Source organism: Macrotis lagotis, chromosome 1, assembly GCF_037893015.1.
Source record: "Macrotis lagotis isolate mMagLag1 chromosome 1, bilby.v1.9.chrom.fasta, whole genome shotgun sequence".
Classification (NCBI taxonomy): Eukaryota; Metazoa; Chordata; class Mammalia; order Peramelemorphia; family Peramelidae; genus Macrotis; species Macrotis lagotis.
In genome coordinates this window covers 751,487,715-751,498,841 of record NC_133658.1, presented here as the reverse complement: position 1 = coordinate 751,498,841, position 11,127 = coordinate 751,487,715, and the positions used below count along the sequence as shown (strand labels likewise).

Here is an 11,127-nt window from a genome sequence, read left to right as displayed (position 1 = left end):
ATTTACCAACTAGGTTTTGGTAAGTTTGAGTTGGGACCCTAAATGACTCATTCCAAGACCATATCCCTCATAAGGTTACGAGTTCTTCTGGGGAATACTCCAGAGACTTAGACTGACACAATTTCTAAAAAGGTCCTCCTTTGAGCAGTTGGAAGACAGAGTTCCAAAACATTTAATCAACTAGAAAATTCCAAGACTGGTAGCCATACCATGCTAGAAAGACTCTTTGGGAGAGTTATTGAATTCTTAAGTACACCTTAAAATTCCAGTAAGGTCTCAAGTCTCAGAAGTTGTGAAGTCACTCTAGTGTTTCGGCTTAAGGATAAAGCTAGGTAGCCAAAGTCATCGTCATCATCATCATCACCATCAGAATGCTCAACTAGGTCATTTTATTACTAGGTTATTCATTCTTTCTAGCCCCAAAGCCCTTTGCTAACTTCAATTCCTTCCATTATTATCTTTTACCTTTTAGAGAAATAAACACACATGGACACAAAGATGTCTGTTTTAACCTGAATTATTTCTTTGACTTGTATATTTGAATTGACCTCGGTGGGACATTTGATTTAAACCACAAGACATCTCAATCTGGATTTTCCCATTACAGTACAAAAACCCCTCCCCCAAACCAAAACCAGAACCCCACGTCAGCCTTATACAAGGTTGGAAGAAAGTGGTAATCTAAATATTTACATATGGGGCAAAGAATAAGCCACAAAATTATTTACAAAAAATACATGAGCTTCTCAGCATATATATTTTACACCAGTTCACAAAAATATTAAAACATAAAAATAAGACATTATATAAATTAAAGTTAAAAGTATTCAGAAGTGTGATTCAAAACTTTCTAGGACACTTTTTTATCATGCGGGTCATGGTTGAAAAATCAAGTTTTCTACTACATAACATAAACTGCAAAACAACCGTATCTCATTCTTTGACCATAAAAATACCAACCAGCTATTGGAGGAGAGGGGAGTTCTTCCCCGCCCCCCGCCCACTTTATGCACTGACATTTTCATGCACACAGTTAAAATTTATCATACCTGACACTCCTGTAGCATTCAGGACTGAAAAAAATCACATGCCTCTATCCTTTCTAAAATAACTTTCAAACTTTCTTTTACTTTCGTTATCATTTCCTTACATATGTTTCTGAGAGAAAGCTTTGCCAACATACTTATGGGATGAGCAACAGATGGGGTGGAGATACAGAAGGAAGCAGAGGTTGGATCTACTTGTTCCTCCTGTAACCAAAGAACAATGCATTTTAAGCAGAATGAACTATACCAAATTTCCACCCAAAAGATGAAAAGTCTTGCTCTTTCTTCCCCACTCTTTCAAGTCATACAAGTGTTTCCTCTTCAAAGAAGCACATTTTCTATTTTCTGTGTATTTTCAACCCGACCCAGCCTTTTTTTCACAAAATACCTTGCTTTATCAGAAATATGGAGGAATATGGGGAGAGATACATGGAGCATTCTCAGGACAATTTCAGGGAACTTGCATGTTTTAAAAGGAAACCAAACACAAGATGAAATTAGGCTCAGATGAGAGGAACTAAAAACAAATAAATTGGCACCTTTGAGACTGAAAAGTTTTACAGTCATTAGACCACAAATCTAGCCAAAAGGATAAAATGCTAGAGATTTAGGTATTGAAATAATAAAAGATGATGGATTTAATCATAAGGCAGCTCCATTTTTGTCGATGATGATGCCCCATGTCAAAATTAAAAATATTAACTTCAATGCCATTTCTAGGTTTGTGAAGTCACTCCTACAGTGACTTATGCTGAGGTAACTTGGCTCACAGTGATTTGCCATCCAATTTCTACCCCATAGTATTAGCAAGAAAGAGACCATGCAAAATTCTTCTTCAAATAACTGAATACATAATTAAGGCTGTGTCTGCATTAGAGAAAACAACTGGAGATTCTGTCCAGAGTTCATAGTTTTCACAAATTAATGATCCTTTGAGTCGTTATCTTTATCAAGTTCTTTAGCTGTGGGCTTCTAGTTAGGAATTTCTCCAGGGAAAAACTTGAGCAGTTTGTCTTTCCCAGCTTTATGATTCAAAGATGGAAAATATGCACATATAAAGAAAATTGACTGAACAGGCTTTTCTTCAATCATCTTCTCCAGGGCAAACAATTACTATTAAATCATGCAAACCTACTTGGTGATAGTCCCCACACCCCACCCTTTCCCTTCCCTCCAATCTTCTAGTTATTGATGAAATATCAATTTGGTATTGCCAATGGTCAACTGAATTGCTCTATTGATCTGATGATGGTCAAGGGATAGCCAAGGTTAAGAAATTCTTGTGATGTAAACTAAAATCTAGTGGACTTGTAAATGTGTCAACAGCTTCAAATCATGTGGGAGTATACCACTAGTTACTTGTTATTAGAATATACTTTGAGAGTAGGGATTGTTTCATTCTTTGAATGATTATCCCAGTACCTCTTGGTGCCTGGGACATTGCTGGTGCTTAATAAATGTTTATTGATAAATATGAAGGTAATGATTTTTTTCTATACTAGTTGGATCTGGGTATTTTGTAAAACTACATGAACTTTCACAGGCCAATTACAAGCAAAAACTGTCAGTTGTTTCCCAATTTCTACTGTAGACACATCCCTAAATGAGTATTTGGAGTACTGCTGTTGAAGTAATTGTGACCAAAGCTGGGAGATCAAAAAAGAAAACTTTGAATGGTTACCAAAAAAGAAAAAAAAGTATATTCTTTTCTAACATGATAGTTAAATCTTGTTTCTCTTTTTATTTAATCATTGAAAGGAGCAATAACGTGACATTCTGGTTCAAAGATGAAATGATGTGAGCCCTAGAATTTGTGGTTTCACAGCAATGATAGCAGCATGATTTTAGCCTCGTGAACACTTGTTTTTTCTTTTTTCACTGAATGAAGCTCACTCTGAGTTTAAAAAATAGTCAGAGAAATTCTCATCCACTGAATTGAAAGAGATGCTCCAACTGTCTTCACCAAATTGAGCATTTTTAAGATGTCAATGCCTAAAAACTCAAGCATTAGTAAATCTTGTATAATGAAATGTCAAACTATATTCTCTTAGAAATAGACAACTATACCGCTAATATTGGTATAGCTGTGAAGAATACAGAAAAAGAAAAGAAAACTATTTGGCTGGAAAGAACTGTCATTCCTATTGTGGTAAGGAATTCATGTGAGTTATAATTAAAAACAAAGTCTTGGGTACTAAATATATATAAGAGAGTTACAAAGTGATGTACCTGAAATGCTGGTGAGGGTGTGACAATTACAATAAAACAGTGATCACACTAAATACAGAGTGAATGAAGAACATGTCTTTACTCAGTACTCACATGGTAACTGCAGAGTTCCACTGGAAGATGATATGGTACAGTGTACTAAGTAGTTAACAGAGTAGCTTACATGTTCCCATAAATAACTGGTACCTACAATAAGAATTCCCAGGTAACCTGCACTCTGGTTTAGAAATAAAACATTAACACAAAGTAAATTTGTAAATTAGGGCATGTTCTCTGTTTATCCAGCCAAACCATGCTGCTGTATTTTCCATGACAGTGGTATGAAATGTTTAAACTAGAAACTATAATTTACTGAGATCTTTTATAAAAACTTAATGGTAGTAAGCACATTTAAAAAAACTAATAGCTTCTGATGCTAAGTCACAATAACAAAGATTTTTTTTCTTTCATTTAGAAGCTTCTTTGTTATTCTAATGAAAAATCCTTTTTGTATTTACACAAGGTTGAGAACTGAGAAAAAGACAGACAGCTTTCATGGGATTCTGAGAATAATAATAATAATAATAATAATAATAATAATTATAAATTTTTAAAATGTTCTCAGGCTGAAGGAACAAATAATTTTTCTTAAATGCTTAAATTAAATTCTTAATAATAACTGTTTCCTAATTAAAGTATTAATAATTTTCTGACTTTAATTTAGTATACCTGACTCAGAAGAGAGGGGTGATTAGATGAGAATGAGCTGATATCCTTGGAATGTCACTCCATATTTATTGGGGATAAATTAAATAGGAACCCAAAGTAGAAGTAAAATTCTACCATACTATGTATACCAAGTACCAAGAAAAAAAATGAGACAAGGTTAATTTTACTTAGATGAGAATGAGCTGATATTCTTGGAATGTCACTCCATATTTATTGGGGGTAAGTTTAAATAGGAACCCAAAGTAGAAGTAAAATTCTACCATACTATATATACCAAGTACCAAGAAAAAAAATGAGACAAGGTTAATTTTGCTTAAAAGCAGCAGCAGCCCCCAATCTCATTCCAAATTTCCCTTCTCTGGTGAATTTGGTCTATGACAAATTGAAGCTTTCCACAATCACTTGGATCTCCTTTAAATGAAACACACAACAGAGTTTGTGGATGGGGGATGTGGTGATAGGGAGGAGAAAAGATGATAGTTTGTTTCCCTTTCTTATTGGGATATTTTGGTGGGTTTTTTTAAATTTTTTGTATATTTTTTTAATCTTTTTGGTCATTGAAAAAATAAAACAGTCCACTGTCCAGCAGAGGCTGCTTTAACTCTATTGTTCCCAGGGCTCATTCTGCATGGATCTGTGTTTCAGGATTCTGCATGGACAGCTCTGTGGAAAGGAAAGCCCCCTGACCCAGAGCTGTGGCATATGTCCTATTTTGTGGATGGGGAAAGCCAGGAGGTATGAATGTACCCATTCCTCCTCCTCCTCCTCCTCCTCCTCCTCCTCCTCCTCCTCCTCCTCCTCCTCCAAAACCTCCCCGCTGGTGCTGTGGCATGGGGTGATAATCATCCAGATTCTCATACTGAGATAATACAGTCATATTGCTTTGGCGTTTGCCATGCGTTTGGTACTGGTACAGGAGATTGGGGTCCCTCTCCATACTTTGTGTATGATGGAGTTTCAGACTGTGACTCCGTTCTGGCTTAGGTGGGGGAACCGACTGCGTAGGATGCTCATCTTCCTTATAGCAGTCTCTTGAGAGTTTCTCAGGGGCAGGGGGTTGCCGCAGACGCGGCCGCTCCAGCTCTTCAGAGGGCCTCACTTCTTTGTGGTTCAGTCTCAAAGTGTCTTGGCCTACTGTACTATATTTTCCTCCAGCAGGATGATAGCTAATTGGTTCAGAAGTGTCTGGGATGCCTTTGGTCCCATATTCTAACTGGCCAGTTCCTGGGGGATAAGGAGGCCCATTTTTTGATTCGCATAACTGCCTATGGCTTACTTCCTGGTGCCCCCTATGTTCAGAGGGATTGGAGCTCATGTCATGAATTTTCCTGTTCCTGAGGCTGCTTTGCTTCAGAGGGAGAGACGGCTTCTCTGACTGCCCATTGCCATAGCCACCATGGTAATGAGCTCTGTCTATCTCTGGCTCAGGATGCTTTTTATAGAAGCGGTCATCTCCCTCTGGGGTAACTGCCATGGTGGGATATCTTCCTTCCTTCCCTTCTGCCACTGAAAGAAGTCCAGTTTTCCCAGGATCTGATTTGCTCCGTAGATGGATGACATAAATCCCACCCATATCATCCTGCACAGCTGGGGTCATGTTGTCATACTGGGACATCACCGGCCCTTTAACCTTTTGCCGTGCTCGGCTTTCCCTTCGAATGGACTGCATGCGATATTTTTCCATGTCTTCCAGGTCCCATGAAGTATACATATGCTTCACATCAGCTGCTGACGTCACATTGATAAGATTATGTTCATTCCCCGAAAGGTAGCCCACTATGTTGCCCTGGGGACGAGGGGGCAAACCGGGGTACCGGTACAAATTCTTTCCCTGAAGCCTGGGATTGTAGAAATTGAAATCACGGTTGGGTGGGCGATGCAGCGGCCTCAACTGCACCGTGCTATAAGCATCCACATCATAGAAGGCCCCATCTGAGCTGTAATAGGGACCAGAAGAACTGGAGTAAGGACTGTACCGGTAGTGAACTCGGCCATTCTCAAAATAAGGCTGTAGCTGAGTTACATGGTAATCTGAACGGGCCTGGGAGGACTGATATGGCTTATACTGGTAAAGGGGTCTTGGGCAATAGGATGGCTCATCATCTGGGGGTACTTCTGTCCGGGAAATGGGGACAGAGCGGATAATAGAAGATGGAGGGGCATGGAGGGACTGTACTCTACGGATGGTGGGGTATGGAGGAATATCTTCAGGATAGCAAGCACTCCGAAGAGATGGGCTGACAGAGGCCACATATTCAACCCGGCTGCATGGCTTGGTATGGTACCCAGATGAATTCTTGCCAGGGGGTATATATGTATTATAGCGGGGACCCATGCAACTTGGTGTCTCTGATCTGGAACCATAGACTTGGTGCTGCTCAGGTTTATGGTGGTGTGGAGGAACACTCTGCGGACGGTACTGACAGGCAGTAGCCAAGCCAAGATGCAAACAGTTTTCTGCCCCAACAGAATCAGGTGTGATATCAGGCCTCATATAAGAAGGATAAGTTATTTTCTGAGAGGTAAGCTTGGGCTGAGGGGCAGGTGGAGGTGGAGGCAAAGCCTCGTCCATGGAAGCTGATGAAGCAACAATGAAGGAATGATAATTTGAAGTACTGGCTGCATCTGTATTACTGGAGTATATGGCCGTAGCAATCTTACTATCCATCGTCCTTGTTGGTGGGACTGGCAGGGTGAAGCCTTGGGAGGTGTGCACAGGAAGAGACTCAGAACGCAGATGCAGAGGGGGAGCCCTTGTACCCTCCCAGAGCTTTTCAGGAAGGACTGGGGGGACAGCAGAAGCATAGGGGGCACATCGAGTGGCTGTACTACTATCACAGGGAAAGATGGAAGATGATTCTGCTCCTCTGGGCTCAGGTGGCTTCTCTGGAGCTGAAGCTACTCCACGAACCTAATGAGAGAGAACAGATATGATGTTATCTACTTTTGTTTTCTTTACTCCTTTTTTGGGGACAAACCTATAGAGTCAATCACAACTGCATGTTTACCTTAACTCCCTAGGTGTAGCCCTAGATAACAGAAATAGGCTTTTCTGCAGTTGAGAGAAAGGAAGGTCTCCTGCTGCTATTTTAAGAGTGCTGTTATTTTCCTACTTATAGAATGACTTTAACCTTGTTGATTTCCCACTAAAAGTATGTGTGTGTATTTACATATATACATTTTCCCACACTGTTACTAATCAATGTATAGTATATTTAGCTATCTTAGTTGTCTTGAACACCAAGAACTTTCTGTCAGATATAATATAGTCAAACTATCAAGGAAAAATTGCAAATGGTGGCTGACAGCTCTATATGCTGGACCAGTTCACAGGAAGAAAAAGCAAGTAGTTTCTAAGGTGAAATCTAAATCAAAGTGAGAGCTCTCCTTTACTCTAAGAGTTACTTTTGGCATCAGAAGGGATAACCATGGGGGCACTATAGTAAGCCAGTGATGGAAATTCTGGAAATGGCACTTCCTCTGTGAACCAGAAATCTAGGTCCTTCTTGATCACTTCAAAGGATCACAGGATAATGAGCCTCAGAAGGAAAAAAATGTAAAGATTATCTGATCCAATCCTCTCATTTTGCTGAAAAGGAAACTGAAGCCCAGAGAACTAAAGGGACTTATCCAAAGACATACAAGTAGCAGGGCAGCTAAAGGAGAACCTGATCCCATCACTCTTCCAACTGTCCCAGCTGATTGTAAGAAACCTATTACACTTAGAATAAAAAAAAATGTAGATTTTAACTTTATTATCCCTATATAGTATTCATTCTTTCAAGATAATACTTGACTGTGATCAAAGTTGCTAGTTAAAGTTTTAAAAATGTATCTAGTAGTGTTAATTCCATGAGATTTTTTTACATTTCTCTAGAGGTTGATAGCTAGATTATAAAATATCATATTTACATACAAGAAATCTGTTATCCTATTTTTTTTTTGGTAGTTGTAATTGAGGCACAGAGGTTAAATGACTTGCCCAAAGTCACAGTCAGTCAGTGGTGGACATGAAGAAAGAACTTGTAAACCCTGATACCTAAAGTCCAGTTTGACTCAATAGACCATGCTTCCTTTGAGTTACTATTCAGTGAAGGACCTGAACAGCCTAGGAAGAAAAGGGAGAAGACAAAAATCAACCTACAGTGATTTGGTATTAATGCTGTCTTTCTCCATTCCCAAAGCAAAACCACTCAATGCAGGAATTACCAAACAGATTCTAATCTGAAATATAAAATACTTCCAGAAGCATTCCATATACAGCCATATCTGAGTGGGATGGCTCATCACATCTGTTAACAATAAACATACCTTCGGAAAAGGTACATTCCACATCATTTTCCTTCCCCCTCTTACCTTGTGGGAATTATTTAGTCCTATACTGGCTGCTGCTGGTACCTGTCCCACCACTAGTTGCTGCTCTGCTGGTCTCTGAGAAGAATGGGATAGAGGAGGACGGTTAGGTCTGTGGGTGCGCTGAAGGGTGGTGACAAGGTCGGCAGAAGGTACAGGTTGGCCACCCATATCCCAACTAGTTTCCCTGGTAGTTACTTCACTCGACACTGAAGTAGTTGTCATGTAAGTTGTTGGAGCAGGAGTGGTTTTGTCTACAGGGGACCCAGGAGGAGGGTGGACTTTGTCCATAGGCAAAACGAAAGGTGGAGTTATCTTTTCTTCAGGTTCTGAGGAAAGCTGTGATTTATCTACAGATGTATCCAGAGGGGAAAGAAGTTGGTCTTGACTGGAAAAATGCATATGAGGTTCCTCTTGGTTCCCAAAGGGAACAGTTCGAATATTAGTCTTCCCTGTATTCTCATGCAAAACAAAATGACTATCAGTCTTGTCTGAATCTACAAATGTTGGCATGGGAATTTCGGCCTTTTCTGGGTCCCCAGAAAGACAGGTCATATGATCCTGATTTACCGGTGAATCAATTGTGTGGTATGGCTGCTCACCAGATTCAACTGGAATTGCCTCGGAGTGGTCCTCAGCCACTGATACACCCAGTTTAAGCTGGTCATAATTTCCAGAAGGAGTGTTTTGGAGGTGAAGTTGTTCTGATGACATACTAGAATGGAAACAGGTTTTATCTAAAGGAAAACTAATTAAAAAATTGGACTGTTTATCTTCAGGTGTTGCCACTGTAGTGTCTCCATAATTTGGACAACCAGCATGAGAATTCCCTGGTCTCTTCAATGACTGAGTTGAAGCTTGCTGTGCAGATTCTGCCAATGCTAAGGCCAACATACGGGCAGCATTTTTTGGAGGCGGTGGTGGTGGGATAAGAGAGACTGAACTGACAGGAACGAGATCCTGAGGGGAGTCATGGGCAACTGCTCCTAGTAGGAAATTGGGAAAAAAAATGAGAGTGAAAAGGTAGTCTCTGTTATCCTGAATAGATAGCAAAATATTCCCCCTCTGACCAATTAAAAAAAAAAAAGGTGCTTTCCACATCTCACAATGGCCATCCTTGATCTTCTGTCCCACATGCAAAAGCTGTAGAAAGTACAGCTGGTTCAGAAAGAAAACTAAAACAACTCGTCCAGAGGTTTCAATTTCCTCGTGGGTGTCTACAGAGAAGGCAGGTACTCTCCCCTGATTTGAAAAATAATCAGAAAACAAGCTTTGGGACCCCCAAAGTCCCTTGAAGGTCAAGTCCCTTCAAGTACTGACAATGTTACTAAAAAGTCTTATACATAAATCAAAAGCTACAAAGTTGTGCAAAAATCATCCATGAATTTTGACTGTCCAAAGACACAAAGAGGACTCTGAGGCCTCGATGGAGGGCTGGCAGCCCTAAGGAGTTTTATTAGCACTCGAGTCATTGGCACAACCCTGAAAAGTAAGGCTCTGAAGTTTTATTTCCCTTTTTTTAAAAGGCACAGGTGGCATAATGTATTGTAGATCCCTTTGAATTTAAAGAAAGAATGGAGGAAAATCAACAGTACCTGTCTGAGTCTGTCCAGAAGGTACAGCCTTACTCTGACTGCTGGAGATGACTTCTTCCACTTTCCCTGGCAATCCTACTGCCTCAGCAGTCACTTGGTCCAAGGGCTTGATGTCAGGCTGGCAAACTTCTTGGGAATCTGCCTCATTTGCTCTTATCATTACTACCTGAGTGGGGGACCTATTGATGACATCACTTTCTCCAAAGCCCTTGCTCCAGGTTGGGGAAGATGTATTCTGTGATGCTGAGTTTGGAATAGTACCAATGACTTCTGACACTCGACTGGGAACAGTCACAGAGATTGGCTCTGATATGTTGATAGAGGGTGATTTACTTAATTTCCGTCCTATTTTTGGAGAAAAGGCATAAACAACCTTCTCTGTGAATGAGGATGGCTTGGTTGCTTTGTCTTCAGTTGGGCTTAGGTCCAGGGTAAAGAATGGACTTAATTTCTCCTGAAGTGGAGAGACAGGTTCAGAGCTAGTAGTACTGCCAGGAGTCTGAGCCTGGCTCCCTACCTCTATGTCCTTTTTGCTGGTGCTTGGCTTGTCCTTGGGAAATCCCATGGAATCTAAGATGGAGATGGTATTTTCTAAGCACTCTGATTCAGCCTTGGGAGGACTACACTGAAATGACATGGGATCAAAATCCAAGCTGGCTACTCCAATGTCTGGTGGACTTAAGTCAACATCCTCAGCCAAATGAGGGGATACAAGGGCTGGAATATGTAAGAGTCCTTCTTCCTCTTCACTTTCATTGTCATGGGGCAGATTATCATAGGAATTACATCGATTTCCCAGCATTTCTCCATTAAAAGAGGCAGATAATGCATCACTGCTAGACCGGGGTCTCCTAGGTCGGAAGAGTTTAGAGTCACCTGGTAATAAATAATAATATGAAATGATTAATGTCACAGACACACACACACAATCAGGAGTAGTCATCTACCAATCAGAGTGGTTTTGCTAAAAGGGGATAAAATATGTCCTTTTGTTCTTTCAGATGCATCTGGATACTGGTGAATACAAATTGACCACTTAGTGTTGAAGGAACAAAATCCAAAAAATCCAAAAAACAAATGAGGAATTCCAAAACACAAATAGGGAATACCTAGAAGCTAAAGATTAGAGATGAGTGAGGAAAGGGGGTGAAAAGCAGCATTTGAAAGACAGGGTAAGAGCAAGGACAACAAAATTT

General features: G+C 40.2%; 1 protein-coding gene across 16 annotated transcripts in view; it reads right to left on the bottom strand.

Annotated features, from left to right (window-relative positions):
• Positions 1–504: 504 nt before the first annotated feature.
• ARHGAP32 (Rho GTPase activating protein 32) overlaps positions 505–11,127 on the bottom strand; it is a 380,058-nt gene continuing 369,435 nt past the window's right edge. For all 16 annotated transcript variants that reach the window (XM_074216323.1, XM_074216331.1, XM_074216324.1 and 13 more), the window contains 3 exons: positions 9,932–10,807; positions 8,340–9,322; positions 505–6,894 (listed from right to left, as the gene is read on the bottom strand). In XM_074216323.1, the coding sequence (XP_074072424.1) occupies positions 4,603–6,894; positions 8,340–9,322; positions 9,932–10,807 (4,151 nt within the window). In that variant the 3' untranslated portion in view covers positions 505–4,602. The remainder of the gene's footprint in view (positions 6,895–8,339; positions 9,323–9,931; positions 10,808–11,127) is intronic.